The sequence below is a fragment of the Eimeria maxima genome, genomic scaffold (assembly GCF_000499605.1).
Source record: "Eimeria maxima Weybridge genomic scaffold, Emw_scaff24, whole genome shotgun sequence".
In the NCBI taxonomy this organism is placed as follows: domain Eukaryota; phylum Apicomplexa; class Conoidasida; order Eucoccidiorida; family Eimeriidae; genus Eimeria; species Eimeria maxima.
In genome coordinates, this window is record NW_013563713.1 from 73330 (window position 1) to 96992 (window position 23663).

General features: G+C 50.9%; 6 protein-coding genes across 6 annotated transcripts in view; 3 read left to right on the top strand and 3 right to left on the bottom strand.

Moving 5' to 3' along the window:
* The window catches only part of EMWEY_00004530 (TBC domain-containing protein, putative), a gene marked incomplete at both ends in the record, with an annotated part of 4661 nt that extends 4144 nt beyond the window's left edge, over window positions 1–517 (top strand). The window contains one exon of the mRNA XM_013477976.1: window positions 1–517. This exon is cut by the window's left edge and continues 151 nt beyond it. Within this exon, the coding sequence (XP_013333430.1) occupies window positions 1–517 (517 nt within the window).
* Window positions 518–2462: 1945 nt separating this feature from the next.
* Window positions 2463–4891, top strand: EMWEY_00004540 (TBC domain-containing protein, putative; the record flags this gene model as incomplete). The annotated part of the gene is made up of 8 exons (XM_013477977.1): window positions 2463–2762; window positions 3081–3117; window positions 3251–3291; window positions 3934–3988; window positions 4124–4155; window positions 4307–4381; window positions 4584–4659; window positions 4806–4891. 8 exons carry the CDS (start codon window positions 2463–2465, stop codon window positions 4889–4891), a joined length of 702 nt encoding a protein of 233 aa, XP_013333431.1.
* Window positions 4892–6743: 1852 nt separating this feature from the next.
* Window positions 6744–11895, bottom strand: EMWEY_00004550 (TFIIH basal transcription factor complex helicase XPB subunit, putative; the record flags this gene model as incomplete). Its single annotated transcript, XM_013477978.1, has 13 exons — window positions 6744–6844; window positions 7065–7317; window positions 7528–7585; window positions 7795–7901; window positions 8084–8302; window positions 8530–8604; window positions 8719–8839; window positions 9073–9507; window positions 9670–9827; window positions 10064–10468; window positions 11171–11456; window positions 11637–11676; window positions 11859–11895. 13 exons carry the CDS (start codon window positions 11893–11895, stop codon window positions 6744–6746), a joined length of 2295 nt encoding a protein of 764 aa, XP_013333432.1.
* Window positions 11896–12881: 986 nt separating this feature from the next.
* Window positions 12882–17081, top strand: EMWEY_00004560 (hypothetical protein, conserved; the record flags this gene model as incomplete). Its single annotated transcript, XM_013477979.1, has 7 exons — window positions 12882–12933; window positions 13119–14935; window positions 15055–15123; window positions 15315–15938; window positions 16376–16647; window positions 16766–16940; window positions 17070–17081. The coding sequence occupies 7 exons, from the start codon at window positions 12882–12884 to the stop codon at window positions 17079–17081; spliced, it is 3021 nt and encodes a 1006-aa protein (XP_013333433.1).
* Window positions 17082–18502: 1421 nt separating this feature from the next.
* On the bottom strand, window positions 18503–19516 carry EMWEY_00004570 (hypothetical protein; the record flags this gene model as incomplete). Its single annotated transcript, XM_013477980.1, has 1 exon — window positions 18503–19516. The coding sequence occupies one exon, from the start codon at window positions 19514–19516 to the stop codon at window positions 18503–18505; it is 1014 nt and encodes a 337-aa protein (XP_013333434.1).
* A 1851-nt stretch (window positions 19517–21367) lies between these two features.
* On the bottom strand, window positions 21368–22429 carry EMWEY_00004580 (hypothetical protein, conserved; the record flags this gene model as incomplete). The annotated part of the gene is made up of 1 exon (XM_013477981.1): window positions 21368–22429. One exon carries the CDS (start codon window positions 22427–22429, stop codon window positions 21368–21370), a length of 1062 nt encoding a protein of 353 aa, XP_013333435.1.
* Window positions 22430–23663: the final 1234 nt, after the last annotated feature.

A 23663-nucleotide genomic window follows, 5' to 3' on the forward strand; every position in this document is an offset into this window, starting at 1 on the left:
ACGGATCGAGGAAGCAATGCAAATATTGTCACAGCGGAAAGCTGCGGCAGCAGCAGTAACAGCAGCAGCAGCAGAACCTGCTGCTGCTGCAGGTTCTGCTGCAGCAGACGGTGCAGCAGGTGCAGCAACAGCAGCAGCAGCCAAAGATGCTGCATGCACAGCAGCACCTGCTGCAGCACAGACGGCGCAGACATCACCTCCCTCCCAAAATAGCAACTGCAGCAGCAACAGCAGCAACAGCAGCAACAGCAGCAGTAGGAGGAAACCGTATGAGATAAGGACATCAGAGAAGCTGCATGTACACCGCACAGTAGCTCTGCTGCGCTCCCTAGGGAGGGAGAAGACTGCTGCAGATATACTGGAGGTATGCGGGCTTGCATGCGCTCATCAGCGGCTGCTGCTGCAGCTAGCTAAGCAGCGGCAGCACCTGCAGCAGCTAGCTAGACGAGCATTAGCATCACCGCAGCAGCTACCAGAAAGTCTTAGACATTGGATGGCAGATGCAGCACAGTATTGATAACACTTGCTGCTGCTGCTGCTGCTGCTCCATTTGCTGCTGCTGCATTTGCCGCGTCTGCAGCTGCTGCTGTATCTGGTGCAGCAGCAGCAGGAACGCGCCAATGCAGCAGCAAATGCATTACTGGGAGGCGCAAGCTGGTCATCATATACAGCAACAGCTGCTGATACAGTAGTTGCTGCTGCAGTAGTTGCTGCAGCAGCAGCAGCAGCAGCAGCTGCTGCTGCTGTATCTGTTACCTGTTAGGGAGAGGATCTAGATTTGCTGTTTGTCATTTTTAGGTGTTTGCTGCGCTGCAGCAGCACCCAATTGGCATTATTTGTCTATTTTTCTTTGTGGTGCAACTATTGCTGCTGCTGCTGCTGTTGTTGTTGTTGCTGCTGCTGCTGCTGCTGCGTGCTGGGGTGTCCTAGCTGCGAGAGGCTGAGGCTTTGCTGCAGCATAATTTTTGTTGATTGTTTAGTTAATGCATACACTGCAGCAGCGACAAAGTAATAATAATAAATATTATATATAATACTAAATATAAATATATAATAATAATAATAATAATAATAATAGTAATAATAATAATAATAATTGTTATTATTAAATAGTAATGCTCGCCAAACCCTAAACCCTAAACCCTAAACCCTTGCTCAACGACGATGAGATATTTGCCCGTAGCGCAATCTCCTATTTAAGAAAAAAAAAGAGGAGGAGCAGCAGCAGCAACAACTGCAGCAGCAGCAGCAGCAGCAGCAGTCACAGCAGCAGGGGTCCGTTGGTAGCATACACAAATTATCCGCCTACTTGTATTATTGCAGCAGCAGTCAGCAGCAGCAACAGCAGCAGCAGCAGCAGCAGCAGCAACAGCAGCAACAAGAGTTAGTTGCTACAGTAGACAAATTATCTGCGTATTTGTATTAGTGCAGGTAATATAAGAGCACAAAAAAAGAGGAAATTTGTTGTAACTCTACGCTATAAAGACAGCAGCAGCAGCAGCAGCAACAGCAGCAACAGCAGCAGCAACAGTTGCGGCGCTGCTGCTGCTGCTGCTGCTGCTGCAGACCACGGGGTGTAGTGCCTCTTTATCACATAGACAAATCAATGTTAAAATTTTCTTACTAACAAAAAATAGTAGAAGCTGCTGTTGCTGCTGCTTCTGCTGCTGCTGCTGTTCGGAAGCCAGCCCCCCAGTCGTACAGCAATAGCCGCAGCAGCAGCAGCAGCAGCAGCAGCAGCAGCAGCTGCTGCTGCTGCTGTGGCTGCAGCTGCTGCTGCAGCATAAGGCCATTTGGTCAATAAAAGTCTTAAGGAATAAGTTGAGGGTTAACAGCGGGGAGTCGCTGTTATTTCTTGTGAGACAGCAGCACGCAACGCTGCTGCTGCTGCTGCTGTGTTGCTGCTGCTGCAGCATCGGCAGCGCTGCCGACGAAGGCAGCAGCCACCGCCAAGTGTAGCAGGAACTTAGCAGCAGCTACTGAAGCTGCTCTCTTCTTTTTGCTGCTGTTGTCGTGCCGCTGCAGTGTCTGTTCGCTCCGCAGCGCTGTCTGCTGTTGCCGCTGCTGCTGCTGCTCTGCTTCCACAAGCAGCAACACCAGGCAGAGACCTTCCCAGCAGCAGCAGCTGCTGCTGCAGCTGCTGCTACCGGATACACTGAAGTGGAGAGGGGTCACAGCAACATCTCCACGACGGCAGCAGCAGCAGCAAAAGTAGAAGCATCAGCAGCAGTATAGGAGCAGCAGCAACAGCAGCAGCAATAGCAGCAGCAGCAGCAGCAACAGCCCTTCCTCAAAGGTGATGCTTAGGGAGAGCCGTTAGCCGTGCTGCTGTGACTGCTGCTGCTCCCGGTGCAGCGATGAGTCACGGCAGCAACTGCAGCAGCAGTAGCAGCAGCAGCAACCGCAGCAGCAGCAGCAGGCGATGCCACCCAACAAGCCTGCTGCCCCCCAAACCCGCGCGGATGCCTCAGGGGGACTCGGGATCGCCTCATAGCACGATGGATACCAGCAGCAGCAGCAACAGCAGCAGCATTAGCAGTAGCAGCATCAATAACAGCAGCAGCAACAGCAGCAGCAGCAGCAGCAATGCCAACACTTCGGTGAGGGCAGAGCGGCTGCAGCAACTTCTTAGTCGTGACGTTATAGACGCGGGTGAGTGCCCGTCACGCATACATCAGCATCAGCAGCAGCAGCAGCAACAGCAGCAGCAACAGCAGCAACCGCAGCAGCAGCAGCAGCAGCAGCAATGGGTTGTTTTGATTGTGCTGCAGGGGAGTTAAGGAATTTGCTGTGGGGCGGCGTGCCGAGCTGCTGCTCCCCAGAAGTTAGGAGCGACGCCTGGCGTATTATGCTGGTATGCTGCTGCTGCTGCTGCTGCTGCTGCTGCTTCTGCTGCTGCTCGGATTGTTGCTGCTGTGGATGCTGCTAGTAGTACTACTGCTGCTGCTGCTGCTTTTCGTGCTGCTGCTGCGGATGCCTGTTGATCAGCGCGTTGATCTACGTGCAGCCGCTGCCCCCGAGTGTATGCCTAGGGTTTAGGGTTTAGGGTTTAGGGTTTAGTGGTTCTGCGGTGTTTACAGGGATATTTGCCGCTCACCCGCGACAGGAAAGACGCAGGTACGGAGGTTATGAGGGTTTAGGGTTTAGGGTTTAGGGTTTGAGGCTGAGGGATTGGAACTGCAGTGGTTGGCCGTGTCGCTGCTGCTGCTGCTGCTGACTGCATTTGCTGCTGTTGGTGGTGCTGCTGCAGCGTTGGCGAAGAAGAGGGCTGATTACCACGAGCTTGTGGAGGTGCGTCTAAACCCTAAACCCTAGTCTAGCTCAAACCCTAACTAACCCTCTCTAAACCCTAAACCCTAAACCCTAAACCCTTTTTTTTTTATTTATGACTGCAGCAATACTATAGCAGAGGAGAGCCATCAGCAGAGGAGGTAAAATTATTAAAACAATTGCGTGTTGATTTGCCAAGAACGCATGCAGGAAGAAAATTCTTTGCTCATCCCCGTATTCAATTGTAAACCCTAAACCCTAAACCCTAATTTTTAAACCCTAAACCCTAATTTTTTAATCCCTACACCCTAGATAGATGTGTAAACATGTAGGAACAGGCAGGGAGCTGATGACGGGGGTTCATCTTGGATACTTCTTATGGCTGCAGCACATGCTGCTGCTGTTGTTGCAAATGTTGTTGTTGCTGCTGCTGTGCTGCTGCTGCTGCTGCTGCTGCAGGGGTATGGAGAGAGCGTTGTTTCTGTGGGCTGTGAAACATCCAGCAAGCGGATACGTGCAGGTTCGTCTAGGGTTTAGGGTTTAGGACCTAGGGTCCATGATCTAGTGTTTAGGGTTCTTGAGCCTAGGGTTTATGATATAGGGCTTAGGGTTTAGGATCTAGGGTTTAGGGTTTAGGGTTTGGATGTTGATTTTGTGTCTCAGGGCATAAACGACCTGTTAACCCCTTTTGTCGCGGTGTTTCTCCACGCAGCTCTAGGTAAGCTGAGGGTTTAGGGTTTAGGGTTTAGGGTTTCGCATCGATGTGGTCTATGAGGCCTGCAAGCAGGCTTGTGTCTGCCTATGTATCCGAGGGTTTAGGGTTTAGGGTTTGGTGTGTTCTACGCTGCTACAGGAAAAGATCCTGAGGGCCTTCCCATTGATGAGGTGAGGACGGCCCCACAGCGACAGCAGCAGCAGGAGCAGCAACATCACCAGCAGCAGCAGCAGCAGCAGCAGCAGCAGCTGTTGTTGTTGTTGTTACTGCTGCTGCAGCAACAGGAGTTGTGCGGGTTTGCTGCTGCTGCTGCTGCTGCAGGTAGACGAGGAGGTTTTGCTGCAGGTTGAGGCAGACAGCTTCTGGTGTTTAGCTAAGCTGCTTGCCCATATCCAGGTATGCTGCTGTTGCTGCTGCTGCTGTTGCTGCTGCTGCTGGAGGTCATTGCTGTTCGCTGCAGCACCAATAAATAGCTCTGCTGTGTGGGGTGCAGCAGGTCAGGCCGTTGGATGCTAACTCCTCTCTGCTGCTGCTGCATCTGCTGCTGCTGCATCTGCTGCTGCTGCTGCTGCTGCTTGTGCTGCTGCTTGTGTTGCAGGATCATTACACGTTTGGGCAGCCGGGCATTCGTCGACTTGTCATTCGGCTGCGGGATATCGTCAAGAGAGTTGATGGTCCGCTGCTGCTGCTGCTTCTGCTGCTGCTGCTGCTGCTGCTGCTTGCTGTTGCATCTTCTGCTGGATGTGTATAAAGGCAACACTTGTTGTTAGATATTTAGCGGCTGCTGCTGCTGCTGTTGTTGTTGTTGTTGCTGCTGCAGAGGGCCTCTACCAGCACCTAGAAGCTCAAGGGGTCGATCTGCTGCAGGTCACTTTTCGCTGGATGAACTGCTTACTCATGCGGTAGGTATTAAATGCTGCTGCTGCTGCTGCTGCTGCTGCTACTTACTGCTTCTGGTGCTGCTGCTGCTTCTCTTGTTGTACCGGGGGGAGTCCAGGTGCTGCTGTTGGTGGGATATGCCACAGCAATAGCTGCTGCTGCTGCCGTCTGTGTATTTGTTGCTGATCCTCCTGCATATGTGCTGTTCGTGCTGCGCTGCTGCTGCTGTTGCTGCTGTTTTTTTTTAGGGAGTTCCCCTTGAGCTGTGTCATTCGATTGTGGGACACATATATAGCGGAGCAGGCCGAAGGATTCTCAGACTTCCACGTCTACGTCTGCGCAGGTGCTGCTGCTGCTGCTGCTGCTGCTACTTCGCTGCTGCTAATGTTGCTGCTGTTTTGCTGCTGTTCTTGAACGGAGCAGAACGGCTGGAGGGGGAAGGTAGCTGCTGCTGCTGCTGTAGCTGCTGCTGCTGCTGCTGGGTTTGTGTGTTTGTCTTCAGTGTTTCTTGTTAACTGGTCTAGACAGTTAAAGCAGATGGACTTCCAGCAGGTACTAAAGAATTGCTGCTGCTGCTATTGCTGCTGCTGTTGCTGCTGCTGCTGTTGTGGCAGGTGCTGCTTGTGTGAGGGAAGGCGCAGTGTATCGACCGTTTCTGCTGCTGTTGCTTCTGCTGCTGCTGCAGATGATTTTGTTCATCCAGAACTTTCCAACGACTACATGGGGAGCTCAGGAGATCGAAACGCTGCTTGCTGAGGCGTAAGTACACCTCACTGCGCTGCAATTGCTGCTGCAGTTGCTGCTGCTGTTGCTGTTGTTGGTGCTGCTGCCTCGGCTTATATTATGGCGTTTGTTTGAGTGCTGTTTTGCTGCTGCTGCTGCAGCTTCGTCCTAAAGTCTCTGTACCACTCCGCGCCCAAACATCTCAACTGAAGCCGCACAGCCTCAGTGCGCAGCAGCAGATCTGCTGCTGCTGCTGCTGCTGAAGCAGCGGCAATAGCCTTTTGTCTCTCTCCGCATGCACAGGAGACTACTGCTGTTCTCGAAAGACAATCAGCAAACAAAGTGTGCTGCAACAGGCACCCTGCTGCAGCAGAAGCTGGTGCTGCTGCTGGCTTTGATGCTGCAGCAGTGCATCATTTCGAGGACATCAACAACAATAACGGCAGCACAAGGCTGCTGAGGCAGCGCCGGTGTTGGGCGGGCACCTGCTTGCTGCAGCAGCAGCAGCCAATGTAGCTGCTGCTGCTGCTGCTGCTGCAGGAGCAGCATGAACGGTAAAGGAAGGATTTATTGCCACTGTTTGAACCAGATGGGTATATTTAATGCACGGGTACAGCAGCAGCAGTAGCAACCGTATCAGCAGCAGCAGCAGCAGGAAAGCGAGCAAGCAACATGACTGCTCCTAGTGGCTGCTGCCTGTGTTGATGCCCCGTTGTCTCTGCTTCATTGGTCCTAGGGTTTAGGGTTTTGTACAGGTAACTATACATTGTATATAAGGCTATTAAATTATTATTTAGAGAAGAAAAAAGACAACAGAGTTTGTTGATGCTCGTACAAGAAAAGCAACGAGAGGAAAGAAAAGGAAAGAAAATAAATAAATAAATTAAACCATATAAATTAGCATATTTATAAACAAGTTGATGTTTACATACACTGCAGTAGGCACGAATGTGTGCTGTTGCTATATATCGGTAAAGCAGCAGGGGCTTGGCTCTTTAAGTGAGCAAACCCTAAACCCTAAACCCTAGCTAAACCCCCATTCATATTCCACAGACTGTCGCTGCTGCTGCACCGCCGCACTCGCTTTGTGTGCGGACAGACGGGCACAGACCCAACTTGAGCTACGTCCAAGGGTTTAGGGATTAGGGTTTTGGGTTTAGGTTTTGTTGCTGAGGAAGCGGCGGAAGAGGGGATGCATCTCTGCTGTGGCCTTCGCTCCGCGGCCGCGCGGCGCTGGCCGCGCTGGTTGCTCAAACCCTAAACGGAAAAACAGCATAAACCCTAAACCCTTAAACATTAAGCCCTAGAAACCCTAAACCCTAAAACGAACAAATAGGAATAAGGGCAGAAATAAACACAGCGAGTACAAGAAATGGTTTCGTTAAGGAGAAAGCAGCAACTAATATACACTACAGAAGTACAAAACCCTAGACCCTAGAAACAACCCATAAACCCTAATTCCTCTTTCTTCGCTCACCTGAAATGCCTGCGAGTCCTCCTTGTACGACTCTGGCTGAGGGTTGTTGCTGCTGCTGCTGTTGCTGCTGCTGTTGCTGCTGGTCGGATGATATATAAGTGCCTTCATCTTCATCATCATCAAGACTTCTATCTGCATCATCTGTCATTAAAATATCTCTTAACATCGCCAATTGTCTTTCTTTGTCGCCATACGCTAACGTGTGCTCCTCTAAGGGCAAATCGCGACAGTGCAATACACGGTATGAATACCCCTGCACACACACATAAACCCTAAACCCTAAACCCTCAATGGATGGCAAGGGAAAGTACCCATACAAAAACACATATGCATATGAAGATACAGATATATTTGCCAATGGATACCGCAGCAAATGCCAAAACACAAACCGTAAACCCTAAACCCTAATTCGAAGGCTGCGTGTACGAGGTGCGTCAACCGCTTGAGGGTTTAGGGTTTGTACCTGATCGATGATGAATTGTTGCCTTTTATCTGCATAAACCATTTCTAATGTATCTTTACTAATTAAAGAATAAAAAAAGGCATTAAACCCTCCCTCTTCTTCTGCCCCTCGGGGTTTAGCACGTAAAATACGACCTAAACGCTGAGCCTCTTGACGCCTAGGGAGTGGAGATACAAACCAACACACAACACACACAGCCAGCATACAATAGCTGCTGCTGCTGCTGCTGCTGTCGCTGCTGTTGCTGCTTCGGCTGCAGTTGCTCACCTGGATGCGAAGTTGAAGGAAATCTGGATAACGACGTTTGCACAAGGGATATCAATTGCATTGTCTCCCACTTTGGACAGGAAGAGGGTATTGAAGGAGCTCTCGTTCTGCAAAAAACACTCAAACCCTAGACTCTAAACCCTAAGCCCTACAGGAGCAGCCGACCAACTCGCTTTCCCGTTGAGGTACTTGAATACTTTGGGTCTATATGGAGCTTTGCTAAGGGTTTAGGGTTTATATGGTTTTCTAACCCCACTATCAACTGTTTAGGGTTTAGGGTCTGACGTACTTTGAATTTGCTGAGGATAGCCATACGCTCCGGAGGAGAAACCCTACCATAAATGAAGGGTCTATTAAGAGCTCTAGCAACATGAAGAAGAGCAAAAACATTATCAGAGAAAACAATAACTTTATCTCCTCTTGCTTCATGGAAACGTAAGAGAAATTCGCATGCCATCAACTTTGTTGGGTTACACACCCACAACTTCCGCTGTTTTGCATGCGGAACCTGAATAGGCAACCCACAACCCTAAACCCTAAACCATAAGCCCTAAACCCTAAACACTAGATTGCAAGGAAACAAACCCGCAGATGCACTGGGTCAGGCTCGGAAATACAGAGGGACGGAACCCTGTTCAAGGTTTAGCGCCGGGTGGTTAGGGCCAGCGCTCCGGACTTAGGGTTTAAGGTTTAGGGTTAGGGTGTAGGAATTAGGGTTTAGTTGGTAAGACGCACTCTAAGATACTCCCGATAAAACTCCGCAGTCATGGGGCACCACACTTCCTGACAAGATACCTTCGCCAAATAACCCTGAAAAAGGCAGCAGCAGCACCAACAGCAGCAACAATAGCAACAGCAGCAGCAGAAACAACGGGCGCCCAATCTGTCTTAAGGCAACAGCAGCGGCAGGATGTGTTTGCTTACCTGGTTTTGCAGATCTAGCCAGTTTGCTTCGTATAGTTTGGGTCCGATAATCCACTGCAGATCTTTAATCAAATCGTCTTCTCTCACCAATGTAGCCGTCAAACCCAGACGGCAGTGAGCCCTGCAGCAGCAGCAGCAGCAAGAGCAACAACACCATTGGCAAAAGCAGCTGCAGCTGCAGCAGCGGAGGAGCAAGTAGGACGACGGAAGCAGGGGCAGGGAGAGAAGACAACAGTGTTTCCTAGTATTTCCTACGGTTTCGTAGGGTTTCCTAGGGTTAGCTACCGTTTCCTAGGGCTTATTAGGGCTAACGAGGGTTTATAGTTTTACGAGGGTTTATGAGGGTTTACGTACCGCACAAGATCATTGATTCTCCTGAATGCTGGTGCTGGTGCGAATTGCACTTCATCAAAGATGATGAGACCCCATTCTCTTTGTTTAATTTGTTGGAGAATAATCTCTGCGGATGCACTTCTTTTCCCCGTAAAAGAAAGCATAGTATAAGTAGTGATAAGGACTCCTGCTGCTTCTGGTGGCCATAGCTGCTGCTTCTCCTCTGCTGTTAATGCCAGCAGAACATTCCCGTCAATGCTGCTGTACTCTAAGAATTGACGACGCCATTGCTCTACTGCGACAGCAGATGTTGTTAACACCACCGTGCTGCGCTGCAGCGTGCATGCAGCTGTTATACCCGTTAGCGTCTTACCAGCACCACAAGGTAAGACTATTATACCACTACGTGCACGGCCGTTGCTAAACATCTTACGCAACGCGCGCTCCTGGTAATATCTGCATACGCATACATACACACGAAACATAAACCCTAAACTCTAAACCCTAGAATCAGTACAAGCAAACACGTCCACCCAAGAAAAGGTACAGCAACAACTGCAACAGCAACAACAGCAGCAACAGCAGTAACAGCAGCAGCAACAGAAGCAGCAGCAATACCTGATTTTGGTGGATGATTTAAGTAATAATGAAGTAATTTTTGCATTTTTTGAATCTCTTCGAAAATCATATTCACTTAATAGCGGTCTTTGCATAACTTCAATTGATGTCCTCTTTACCTCCTCTACCTTATCTGCTCGCACCTGGAATGAATACACCTGCAGCAGCAGCAGCAGCAACAACAGCAACGCCAGCAGCAGCACCGGGTGAAAGAGGAGGAAGCAGCATCCATCAGCAGCAGTAGCAGCAGTGCGTGCAGCAGGTGAAGAGGAAACATCACAAGGACAAATGCCGCAGCACCAGCAGGTCCACCTGGTGCAGCAAATTCAACAACAGCAGCAGCAGCAAACGCATGCAACTGGAATGTGGGCAGACACCCAAACAAACAACACACCTGTCTCTCTGAAGCACCCTTGCCCCCACTTTGCTGCTGCTGTTGCTGCGGTTGCTTCTGTGCCCCTTTGTCAGCGGAGACGACTCCAGGTTCCGTCTTGATGTTGCTGCTGTCTTCTGCTGCAGCATCCGGCTCCGATGAAACAAAGGCTAACTGAGATGCGTCAAGGGTTGGGGCGCTGCTTGTTAGATACACATTCTCTTGCTGCTGCTGCTGCTGCTCGCTGAGGTCATTGCTACCAGGTAGCTGATGCTGCTGCTGCATCAACCGCATGAGCTGCTGCTGCTGCTGCTGCTGCGGCAACAGGGAAGCGCTGCGGATGCGCGGATTGGAGAGAAGATGATCAAGTTCCTTTTTGCTGGCAGATTCAATGAAGTAGCAACTCTCATTCAACACTAGCTTCACCTGAAACACCACAAACCCCAAACCCTAAACCCTAAACCATAAGCCCTAAGCCCTAAACCCTAGAGAGTCAGCAGTACTCATTAAGGAATACGCTGTAGGGCCCATAGAGGTGCCGTTAGGGCAATATACAGCCGCAGCAGCACCAGCAGCAGCAGCAGTAGCAGCATACCTTGCCGAATGCAGCAGCAACGTTTTCTATTTGTTTGATGAGTTCGTCAGGTAAAATATTTTTACTTAATTTATTTAAATTAGAAAGAAGATCAGCAGCACTTAAACCAACAGATATGGCCGCATATAAAGAAAATACAGTCAGCTGCAGCAGCAACACAAACAGTAACACTAACAGCAGCAGCAGCATGTGCAGCAATACATATATAGCAGCACATACATAGCAGCAAACTCGAAAGCACCTGCAGCAGCATGCACCTCAGCAACTGCAACGGAACCTACAATACCAACATCAGCAGCAACAAGAGCAACGCCAACAGCAGCAACAACATCAGCAATATCAAAAGCAGCAACATGAACAGCAGCAACATGAACAGCAGGAGGAGGAAGAAGAAGAAAAATATACAAATTTACCTGAAATTCTTGTATAAGTTCGCTCCTACAGATAGGTTCAGCAACAGTAAGAAGAAAATCATTTGCTTGCTTACTAGTAAGCTGAAATAATTCTAAGATAAGAAATCCATCACCACATACCCATATTGGCCTCTCCTCGTGTTGCTCTTTTAGTACTAAATTCTTACTATAATCACGAACACCACGTTGCTGTAAATGTAATGAATCTGCTGTTAATGGTAAACGTGTTAGCTGCTGCACCATGCTGCTTGTATGCTCCTCTGCTACACCACGAGGTGCTGATGCTCCTGCTCCTCCTGCTCCTCCTGCTACTGATGAGGAGCCAGGCATCGTCGTTGGTATTCCCTTGCGAGCTAAGAAATTGCCTGGTGGATAACCATCGGCGCTGCTGCTCCCACCACGACGCCTAAAGGAAATAAAAAAAGAAAAAGAAAGAAAAAAGAACGAAAAAAAAGATATAAAACAGAAATTAAATGACGATACGGTCTAGGGTTAAGTAGTAGGGTTTAGGGTTTAGTACTAATCGCTTAGTAGGGTTTAGGGCTTAGGGTTTAGGGTTTAGGGTTTAGTAGGGAAGCACCCGTACCATCCCTTCCCCGTCCTCATCCGTTTCTTGTACGGATCGCCTGCAAGGAAACACAGGAGCAGCAGCAACAGCAGCAGAAGCAGCAATGGGCACGTCGAACAGAAGCAACAGATCCAGCACACCCAGCAGAACTAACAAGAGCAGCAGCAAGACGACAAGCAGCAGCAGCAACACAATGTCGTTGCAACGCCAGCAGCAACAGGGAACAGAGCGGCCCCACACCTGGGGCGTCCATTGCCGCAGAGCCATGGGGCAACATATTCATCCGTGCATGTAATGCCCCTGCTCGTCGTCTTGCTGCTGGTGCCGTTACTTCTGCTGCTGCTGCTGTTGCTGCTCCTGCTGCTCCCTTGTTCTGCTGCCACAGCAGCAACTAAGAGCTCTTGGGCTCCTCGCTGCTGCACTGCAAGAGAAAACCCTCAAGTGATGATGCGCTGCAGATACCCGCAAAAGCAACAGCAGCAGCAGCAACAGTTGCTGCTGCTGCTGCTCCTGTTCATCATTCGCCTACGCCTTTGTCCCTGGTGCACCTGCTCCTGCTCCTGCAGTTGGGGGCCGCCTTGATCCGGTTGCCGCTGCCGCTGCTGCTGCTGCTGCTGCAGTGAGAGAAGCAGCGGAAACTGAGGGCCAAACCACTTTCGCAAAAGGGGAGTACGTGCGATAAGTCTTGCCGTCCTTGCTGCAGCAACGGCAACAGCAACAGCAGCAACACCAACACTTGGAGCCACAGTAGCTGCGGCTGCTGCTTCTATGGCAACAAGGGAGAGAATGTTGCTGCTGCATGCAACACAAATGAGCCTTAAGAAGTCACATAATAACAGCTTAATTATGGCAAACAAGCAAATTGCTGCAGCAGCAGCAATGCAGGCGCATGCAGCAGACGGCTTCCTAGTTTGCTGCTGCTCCTGCTGCTGTTGCTGCGGCTGCTGCCGTGTGCCCCAGGCAGCAGCAGCAACCGCAGCAGGGCGTTGCCTTCCACAACGACTATGGGCAAAAGAAGTGAAACTTTATTTAAATAAGGAGATTTAATTCTATTTTAACCGTAGAGCAGCACTATATGGGGCAACAGACACCCCAGCAGCAGCATCAGCAGCAGTAGCAGCAGCAGCAGCAACGCAAGCGCTACTCCTGGGGGTGACCCTCTCATTGCCTGCAGCACACGTGGACTTTAGATCTTTTTCTCTCTTTTTCTTTATGCTGATGGAGTTATTTTTCTGCTGCTGCTGACCACTCAAGCTCTCCTTTATGCTTGTTATTGTTCGGCAGCAGCAGCTGCAACCGCGGCAGCAACAGCAGCGTCGGCAGCAGCAACTGCTGCTGCTGCTGCAGCACTTGCTGCAGCTCTCAAGTTCCCACATCTGCACCATGTGGCGAACCTCTACGAGTAACACAAGTTCGCGCGAGGGCTACCAGGAGCAATGGGAGCGACTCTGGGGTTTAGGGTTTAGGATTTAGGGTTTAGGGTTTCATGCTTGTGTGCAGCGCTACCGAGAGGTAGGCACCACTACTTCCTTCGGCAAGGAACGGCAGCGATCTTGCTGCGACTGCAGCAGAAGCAGCAGATGCAGATGCAGATGCAGCAGCACGTGGAGCATCAGACTGCTGGCTGCGATTGCCACCCTTCCGAATGCAGCAACATTTTGCAGCACGGGTGCTGCAGCAACAGCAGCAGCGGTAGTTGCTGCTGCTGCTGTGGCAGTACGGTTACATTCTGCGGCGAAAGGACGTTGGAGCCTCAGCTGCAGCAGCAGCAGCAGCAGCAATTTATGCACCCGAAGCACCTGCCATATGTAGATGCAGCAGCAGCAGAAGCTTCTTCGGATGCTTCCCGAGCACCTGCAGCAGCAGCAGCAGTTACTGCTGCAGCACCTGCAGCAAACAGCAGCGTTCTGGCAGCACTGCAGCAGAGGGCCCACGAGCTCTCTAGCCTGGTGTCCTGGGGTGCTGCAGAGCACCACGAGCTGCTGCTGGTGCTGCTGCAGCAGCAGCAGCACTGTGAACTTCGGCTTCAGCAACAACAGCAGCAGACAGAGGCGCTGCAGCAGCAACAACGTTCTCACTTCGCGCAGCAGCAGAAACGCATGGAGCGTGCGTACACTGCACTGCAGCACGACTTCGAGGCCAACTACAGGCTGTTTGCCGCAGCAGCAGAGCAGCAGAAGCAGCAGCAGCAACAACTGGAAGCATCTCTAAGGGAATCGCGGCATCAGCTGCTGCAGAAGACGGATGAAGCAGAGAAGCTGCGCCGCATCAACTTGCAGCTGCAGCAGCAGGCTGCTAAGTTGGAGCAACAGCAACAACAGCAGCAGCAGGAAGTCCAAGAACTGCAGCAGAAGTTGCAACAGCAGCAAATGCTGCTGCAGGAGCAACAAGAGCAGCAAACGGAGCTGAGACAGCGTTGGGAGCGAGAGGCGGCGCTGAAGCAGCGGGCTTTGAAGCAACTTCGAGCAACAACAGCAGCAGCAGCAACAGCAGAGCAACAGCACCAGGAAGCACTAGAGTGCATGCAACAGCGTTACACAGCAGAAGCTGAGAGACTGGCTGCAGATGCTACTGCAGCACGGCAGCAGCAGCGGTTGCTGCAGCAGCAGCTGGAAGAAGCACAAAAGGCAAAGCATCCCTCAGCAGCAGCAGAGGCCGCATGCAGCGAGTGCAAACGGATGCAGGAGGAGCTGCAGCTGCTGCAGGAACAGCTGCAACAGCGGGAGCAGGAACTGCAGCAGCAGCAGCTGCAGCTTCAGGAGGAGACTGCTACAAGGAAGCAGGCGGAAGCTAGTCTAGATTGTCGACAGGAGGCACTGCAACAGCAGCAAGTTTTGCTGCTGCAGCAGCAGCTGCTGATCCAGCAGCTCGAGCAGCAGATGCAGTCAGAACCCCAAATGGTCAGGTGCAGCAGCAGCATCAGCAAGGCATCTTCAGCAACAGCTGCTGCTGCTGCTGAAGACCAGCAGCAAGACAAGAAATATACAACAGAGTCCTCCACTGCGCAGCACGACCAGCAGCAGCAGCAGCAGCAGGAGGCCAGCCGTATCCTGCTGCTTCTGCTTCGGCAGATTGATGCCGACTCCGGAGAGCAGCAGCAGCACCAGCAGCAGCAGCAGCATCAGCCGGAGCAGAATGTATTGTCACTGGCGCGTTCCGTTGACCGAAGTGTGCGGCATATGCTGCAGCAACGTAAAGAGCACCAGCAGCAGCTGCAGCAACAGAAACAGCTGCTGCAGCAACAGGCGCAGCAGATTGAGCAGAAGGAGCAACTGCACGCTTCTCGTCTTGCTACTCAACGGGCAGAGCATGACCAGGTGGGGATTTGCTGCTTGTGCTGCATCTGCTGCTGCTATGTATGTCTGTCCTTGCTGCTGTCTTTTCCGCTGCATCTGCTGCAAAGGATGCCTGCTTTTGTTGTAGTGTCTTGCTGCAGGCTGTGCTGCGGCTGCAACATGATACATACAGGCAGATTGAGGCCCTATCGAGGCAGCTTCGCAGCAAGGTATGGACAGCAGCGGAGTTAGCAGCAGCAGCAGCAGCCGCGGCAGCAGCAGCAGGCTTTGTGGAGTAGATAAGGCTTGTTCTTGATTTCTTAAGGAGCTGAAGAAGGGTTCCTGCTTTGTGAACTGTTGCTTGCTGCTGCTGCTGTTACTATTGTTGCTGCTGCTGCTGTTACTATTGCTGCTGGTGCAGGAACAAGAGGTAATGCAGTCCGATGATCGCCTACAGTTGGCTCAGGCAGAGTTGCGGCGGTTACAACGGCAGCAACAGCAGCAGCAGCAGCAGGAAGTCTTTGCACACGATGGAGTTGCAAAACGCAGCGGCTCAGACGCGAAACTGGAAATGGCATGCAGCAGCTGCAGAAGCTGCAGCAGAAGGAGAGGGTCTGCTGATGCTGCAGCAGGAGGCACGAGAAGAAGCCGTTCTCTTCATCATCTACACCGCAGCAGCAGCAGCCGCAGCAGCAACAGCAGCAGCAGCCGCTGCAGCACGAGAGAATTTAGGGAGTCGCATCGGACCCGCCGGAACTGGAGGAAACCAGGACAGCAACAACAACAGCGACAGGAGCAGCAACAACAGCAGCAGCAGCAAGAGCAGCAGCAGCAGCAGATAGACGAGCTCGACAGATACCGAAAAGCCTTCAGCGCCATGAGGCAACACGCGGAGGCCATGCAGCAGCAGCACCAGCTGCTGTTGCAAAGCAAGGTGGACTCGGTTGCCCACCTGCAGCAGCAACTGCAGCAGTTGGAGCAGCAGCAACGGCAACAGCAGCAGCAATCGCAGCAGGCGCTGCAACGAGCCGAAGAAGATGCCAAAGTAGGGGGAGTTTGTGTCTATACAGGCTCATGTCTAGACCCTAAACCCTAAACCCTTAACCCGCAGAAGGGAAAAGGGGTACACACACTAAAGATTGTTTTCGTGTTGTGTCATTAGCCCAGTAAGACTTACCATCAGCAGCAGCAGCAGCAGAAGCAACAACACCAACAGCAGAAGCAACATCAGCAGCAGCACGAGCAGGCGTCAGTGCAGATGTCTGATGCAGGCCTTGCGAGAAGAAGCGAATGCTCTGCGCGCTACCATAGAAGACCTACAAGTAAGTTGCTGCTGCTGCTGCTGCACGCAGTGGTGTGGCAATTGTGCTACTGCAGCTACAGCTGATGAGCACAGTGCATCGCCTAGTGGCTTCAGCTGCTTTGCTGCTGCTGCTGTTTGCTGCTGCTGCTGTTTGCTGCTGCTGCTGTTTGCTGCTGCAGGAAGAGAGAGCAATGCTGCTGGATGTTTCTAACAGACTCCACTTTGCTGCTCTGCGGCGCAAACCGCCGCGTACTCCTTCGGGTGTCCAGACAGCTTCTGTATACTCGCAGCAGGAGCAACAAGAGCAGCAGCAGCACCAGCATCACAATGTGCAAAACGGGACGCAGGATCAAGGGATCCTGGAGGTGCAGGGCATGCAAGCAGCAGCCGTAGCAGCAGCACAAGGAGCGAAGCGGCTTCCCGAAGCCTCATTTAAGGCGTCATTGGCTTTGTAAGTTGACTATACACTTTAATACCAAAACAATAAAGAAGGGTTATCCAGCCTAAACCCTAAACCCTAAACCCTAAAACCTAACGTTGGAGCACCAGGTTTGCTGATGGCGAGTCAGGCCGCGGCGCCAACAGTCAGCAGGCTTCCGAGGACAGCAGCAGCAAAAGCAGCAGCAACAGCAACAGCAGCAGCAACAGGAACAGTGTCAACAAGAACAGCGTGAACAAGGACAGCAACAGCAACAGAAACATCAACAGCAGCAAGAGAAGCAGCAGCAGCAGCAGCACCGGCTAGTGAGGCGAGGCAGCTGCAGCAGTTTAACAGACAGGCCCCTTCGTTGGATCCTAGAGAGGAAGGTGAGTGGGAATTAGGGTTTAGGGTTTATGGTTTAGGGTTTAACGTTTGCTACCTCCGTGTAGCAGAAGTCAGCCTAGACACTGCAGCAAAGACAATAGGATGCATGCAGTGTTGGGGCTTTGTTATGCCCGCGGTTGCCTTCCTTTGTATATTTATCTTCTCTCTCCTCTTGCTGCTGCAGCTGCAGCTGCTGCAGCACCTGCTCCAATGTGTATGTGATGTTTGCACTGTCTGCTCCCCTTGGTGCTGCTCTCCCTCCTATCCCTTTGTTCCTCAGGGTGTCTCCTTCTCTGCCTCAGTCGTCATTGTTTACAGTGTCTCCGTTTTAAGGTGTCTCCTTCGTTAAGCGTGTCTCCTTCCTTGCTGCAGGGCTCCTCTTCTGTTATTGTCCCTTCACGGCCTGTCTCTTGGAGTGAGGGTTTTCCATCGCTGCTCTAAACCCTAAACCACCCTCTTGTGGTCCTGCTGCTGTACCTCCTCGTACAGAGACAGAGACACTTATTTGCTGTGCCAAAGGGAAGCGGAGGAAGAGACCGTGGCAACTGGTTCTATGCTTGAACAGGGTTTAGGGTTTAGCCTTTAGGCTTTATGGTTTGTTCGGGCCACACAAACGAGCAGCATACAGTGAGGGACAGCTAGACAGTTCTGGAGGGGAGACAAAAGAGAACAAAATGCCCATTAGTTAATAAAATGGAGCCAAAATAAGACAGATGAGGCAACTGCACGCACTCAAGAAGCTCACTCAAGTAGCAGCAGCAGAAGCAGAAGCATCGCCTGCTGCCTTGGTGGCCAATATCTGTCTACTCCTGTTTAGGGCTAAGTCGAGGAGGCAGAGCGACAACTCCCCCCAGTGTGATGTAGCAAGGCCATATAGCAGATATGTCTAGCTAGCTAGCAAAAAGACGACCTAGCTTCTCTAGCTAGTCGTAGGTAAGCGGAGACAGTACGACGCAGGGGACATAATGAGACCAACATTCACCTTAAGAGAAAAAATATGTTGCACTTGGCCACAAAACCGAACCTTCTACAATAACACCGAGGCACCAGGAGGGCCACCAAGACGTTTCTGGCTAGCTGCTGGCTAACTAGACTGGGGATGCTGCTGCCAGCTAGCTAGCGCACCGCTAGTTAGCTGGGTCTGTTTCTGGCTGTCTGCCGGCTAGCTAGGCAGCTGTTGCTGCTAGCTAGCTGCCCGCCCAAGCCACCCGTGCCCATCTAGCTTCCCCCCTACTAGGCAGCAAGGAAGCAAGTAGGGCGGCAGCAGATAGACAAAAACTGGGCAAGTGGGTAAGTCTTGCAGCATGTGTGGCCTGCTACCTAGGTGACCAACTAACTAACCAGCTAGGCTGCCAGCCAGCTAGTTAGCTGACTAGCAAAGCAGTCAGCTAGCTAACTAACTGGCTAGGCGGGCAGCCAGCTAGCTAGGTAGCTAGCTAGCTGTGCGTGTTTTTTTCTTTTTCCGTGAAAGTAGGAGGTAAGGTTGTTTTGGTGGGGTGTATTAGGATGCGAGCTTCTTCTTCATTCGTCTTCTGTACACCATATCACCAAAGACTTTGCGAAGAGAATAGATGAGGGCGGCAAGAAGTGCGCCAAAGACGAAAAAATGATGCTCGAATGTGGAGGCGACACCTCGTAGGCCCGCATTGGCCTGGGCAGATGTAGAGTACAAAAGAAAGGCTAGAGAAAGAGGCGGGAGGATAAAAAGGAAGACGCGAGAAAGACTAGCTACAGGATATTCATATTTACGTAAATTGTCCTTTATAATGGTGCGTCTTTCAGACGGGGCGCTTCCTAAGACTGCATTCTTTGCTGCACGGAACTGGCGCCTCTTGCGGTAAAAATGATCAAAAAGAGTATACAACAACTCCAGAAATGCAACCGCAGCAAACCCGAATCCCGCTGCCATCAGACGGGGATAATCTTGCCCCCCTTTCCTCCAACAATGCTTTATAATTGAGGAGGCTATGCTCAAACCCAACAGGCCACGAACTCGCAAACGCGGACCAGCAATCTTTGCAGTGTCTGCGGTCTCCCTCTCTTCCGCTTTATCCTCCTCCAATAAAGCCTCTCCACCCTCCTGCTGCTCTTGGTGATGCTCCTGCTCCCCTTGCTGCTGCTCCTGCTGCTGCTCCTGCGGATTCCGGGTCACCTGCTGCACCTCGTTTGCAAAGTCGACCCCAGCAAGAAGATCACCCGATCCACCAATTGCAAGACTTTCTGGTGGGGGGAAAACTGGAGGAATTGTCAATTGACCGTCAAGACTATGGGGTTGTTCCTCTGACACCGCAGGGTACCCCAAGGAGAAACCTCCTCCCCCCTCATTAACAGTACTAATTGAGGAACCCTCATGCTCTCCATGCGAAGCTGTAATGATCTGTTCAGGTGTAGTAACACCAAATTCTGCTGCAGCTGCCACCGCTGCTGCTGCTACAGTTGTTGCTGCTGCTGCCACGACCGCTAGTCTGGGGCGGGGGCGGGGGCCGGCGAGGCCCCACGAAGGAAGAAGAGGCATATGCTTTTCCTGTTGCACGATTATTAGGCTAAAGGGGGGAATAAACTTTAAAATGCCTAAAGATCAATGTTTAAAACACTGAGTGGCCTCCAACCCCCCCTCCCGAAAGAAGAACAGCAAGGAGAACAACCGGGCAACGCTCTGCCGTGGCAGCAGCGCAATAGGAAAGAGAGAGTTTGTATTGAGTCAGACGAGAGGAAAACAAACTACAAAAAGAAGAAAAGCAACAAGAAAATAAAGGATGTCCTTCAACAGTCTTACGACGAAGGCCCTCCATCACATAGGCTGAGTGAGCCCCGTTGTGGGCGCTCTCGCCGATGCAGCCACCAGCAGCAACCGCAGCAGCAGAAGCTGTAACACGTGCTGTGGTTCCCCTTTGCTTCCTTGTATATTATAATGCTTAAACCATTTGAAACAAGTTACTTTGCAAAGTAGTACTAAACAAATATGTAGCATGGATGCATCTAGCACATGATGGAGGGGAACGGCTCCTCCCACAGCAATAGCAGAAACAACAACAGCAGCAGCCGACTATGGCCTCATACCAGATATTTGTTTATCCTTGTTATTGTTCTAAAATCAAGATGCAAAAAGAAACCAGCTGCAGCAGAAAGGAGGAACAATATACAGCAACAAAACATATTGGTTTACACAGCAAAACTAACGACAGCATTAAATAAGCGAAGAATTAAAAGCAAGAAACCTGCAAGAAACGCCGGTGGTGTACATACACTCCATTTAGTCAATGTTAAACGTGTTATCTACTACAACTATTATGGACTCGCTCTTCGTGTTATCTACTACAGAGTCAATTAGGAGAGCGAGTCCATACTAGTTGGAAGAATGAGACCGGAAGAGGTAAACCCTTAATCGTGTACTCGACGATTAAGAGACGCAAGTATGTTACGTGGCTGTGGCAAACGAAGCACGCCCTGCATTGAAATGCTTCTGTTGCTACTGCTATTGCTGCTGCTGTTTGTGCCGTTGGTGTTGCTGCTGCTTCTGGTGCTACTGCTGATGCTGCCGCTCGCTGTTGCTCGCAACGAAGACCCTACGGTGTAATGTTTCACCTTCTGCAACCGCTAGGGTGTACATACACCTGACAATCTACCTACTTAGCAGGGGAGGAAACTCGTTGCAAATAATTTGATGGTGCACTAGCATATAAATGAATAGTAAATGAAAAATAAATAAATTTATACAGCAAAAGGATTAGATAAAAATAATATTTTATTGCTATTTATAATATCTGTATACTTAATCTGACCAGTGGTCACTAAAGCTTGCGAAGCAAAACAATTACAGTAAATCAAGCGACAGGCCACACCGGCCGCTGCAGCAGCTGCAGCTGCAGCAGCGGCCGTATTGAGGAGCTGCAGCTTCTAGCCGCTGCTCCTGGTGCCATGATTTCAGCTTGCTTGTTGCTGTTGTTGCTGCTGCTGTTGCTGCAGCTGCCGATGCAGCTGCTGCACTGTATGGATCTGGCTTTGAAGACCCATAGCAAGGAAAGTTGCTGCTGTATAACTTGCTGCACAAAGAGGAGAGAGCAGATGCTTGCTGCTGCTGCATAAATAGGAGTCCGCTTGTGCATGCATCCTTTAAAAGAAAACAATTGCTGCTAGAGTAATAAAAGAAATAAACAACCTCATAACAGCCATCATCTACCAAGAGGTGATGCAATAATAGTCACTGTTGCTGCTGTTTTGCTGCCGCTTCTGTTGCGGCTAGTGCATGTCTATATGCTGCCTTCTCTGCGCAGCCACAGCTGCATCATCAGCTGCAGTTGCAGCAGCGTGGCTTACTGCAGCAGCTGCTGCTGCAGCAGCAACCAGAGGCTTTTCAGTGCGTTGTTTAGAAGCTGCGGAGGAGATCAGCAAAGGTGCCCCCTGCGCCGCTAATAAGAGAGGCAAGTCCTCCTAGTATAAAGATCATAACACCTAAGAGGATACCAGCAGCAAGAGGGAAGCCAAGAGTCATAAAGAGTCCTGATACAAGGAAGAAGGTAGGGATACCTACAAGAGAAGATCTTAATGCCTTCCGAATGCGGGATGCAGCTGACTGTTTTGCTTCTGTTAGACCTCCATATTCAACAAGACCAACTAAATCTTCCTTAGGACCCTTGGGGTGTACAGACACCGTAAATTGGAATTCCCCTTGTTTTCTAAATAAAGACTCAAGGAAATGCACAAGACCCACAAAAGCAACTGTCATCGCTGTCTGTTCCTTAAGGGTAAGGGGTCCCCCTCTTCTTGTAGTAAGAAGGTATAAGAAGAGGAGGAGGCCAGCAGATAGGGTCTTAAGACCCCTAAGTTTCCTTCTCTGACGATCTAAGAGAGGCACCTGCAGCTCCCCCACAGACGTACCATCAGACAATTTTAATGGTAATCTTTCCCCTTCTAGTGTTAGCCTCTCAGTAGGCAGCAGCAAATCCTCCTCTAAGGGATCTTCTTCTGTTCCCGCCTCAGCTAGCAAAGACAAAGGAGAATCCGTCACTTCCCCCTCAACCAGCACAACGGAGTCTTCGCCAGGACTGCGCTGCTGCTGCTGCTGCTGCTGCTGTTGCAGACCAGCAACATCGATCGTCGGCTGAGGCGCCTCCGGATCATCTTCGACCTTCTGTAGGACTGCATCGGGCTGCAGCTGCTGCTGCAGCATCAGCTGCTGCTGCTGCTGCTGCTGCTGCACCTCTGCCTTCATGTGCAGGGCTGAATCCTCTGAATGCACAGAATCTGTGGCTGTCACCGATGAGACTGGTGCGGTGTCAACAGGTTCAGCCAGCCACAGGCTGTCACCCATTCCTGCTGTTGCAGCTGCAGCTGCTGTAGCAGCACCAGCAGCAGCAACAGGGTGGGACAGCACCAAAAGACAACCAGACAGACACACACACCCCTTGACCACGCCCGAGCCCAACATTATCGCTTATTAGAAAACAATAAACTGCACAAAAACATGTAGCAAGGGACGAGACGCAGCTGTCAATACAGCTGTTTAAATGCGAGCGGTGAAGTGCTGCTGCACGAAAGGGCCGAGGCAGACAGCAGCAAACAGGCTCGCCGCTGCCGTTCTCAGTGTGGGAAGGGGAAGAAATATGAGGAGGAAAATATTTGATTTATATTTCACGTGTGTGGACGAACAAGACGAGGGGCGAAACCCAAAGAACCCAGGCAGCCGCCGCCGCTGCGTGGGGATCGTCTGCCCGGAGGAGGACGACGCCTCGATGCCGTGCATGCAACTGTCACACCTATCTAAACAAACATCTCCTGTCTCTCTTCGTTGTTGATCCAAAGGTGTTGTTTAATTTCCTTCAAAAAATACTCCGTGCAAGATTGACCTTTTTTTCACGTCCTTTCCCCCTTTCCCCCTTCGTTCAGATGCCGTCCACGGCAGATGCTGTAGCTAACTAACTACGTGGTCTGCTGTGCAGGCATTTGTAGTGCACACACCATGCATATACCAACACAAAAATTTCTTGAGGCCCCTTCAATTCAGTTAACCGCAGACGCTTGCGCTCTCTGTATGCTGGATAACCCAACCCATTACGTGCAAGTGTGTGTGGTCGCTGTAGCCGGCGGTCCGTCTAAAGTTTTCGTGTGCGCTTCTACTTGCCTTCATGCTGACAACGGGGTTTCAGGTTAATTGCACCATCAGTACATGTTAGGACTTTATCCCAGAGTACGTTTCACATGTTTGCTTGCGGTTTTGCCGTGCAGAGGTTGTTGCTGTTGATGATTGCAACTGTCAGCCGGAACTGAAGTTGGTACTTATATCTCTACTGGCATCGAAATTGACCATTGGTGGGTCAGCTAAACTTTTTCGTACAAATGGCTTAACGGTTAGGGCATGCATCGATAGGGGATGGTGCACGAATGTCTGTGGTAGTTGCAGCAGCTTTTCCTGCAACATCTGCATTGCCGTGTCCTTGCCGTACCAGCGCACAACCTTTGAGCCGCTATGCCCAGAACATTTATAGACTGGAATGAGATCATCTGCCCCTCTGGTAGATATTGTTGAAGTATTTTGACCGCATTTCAAGGCGATATCAATTGTAACGAGTGCCCTCAATCTGATCGCCAATGCAACAGGCTCCCCTCGTCTGTGTGAGATGGAATATCTTGGCAACTTGACCGTTTGCTGTTTCATGTGATAA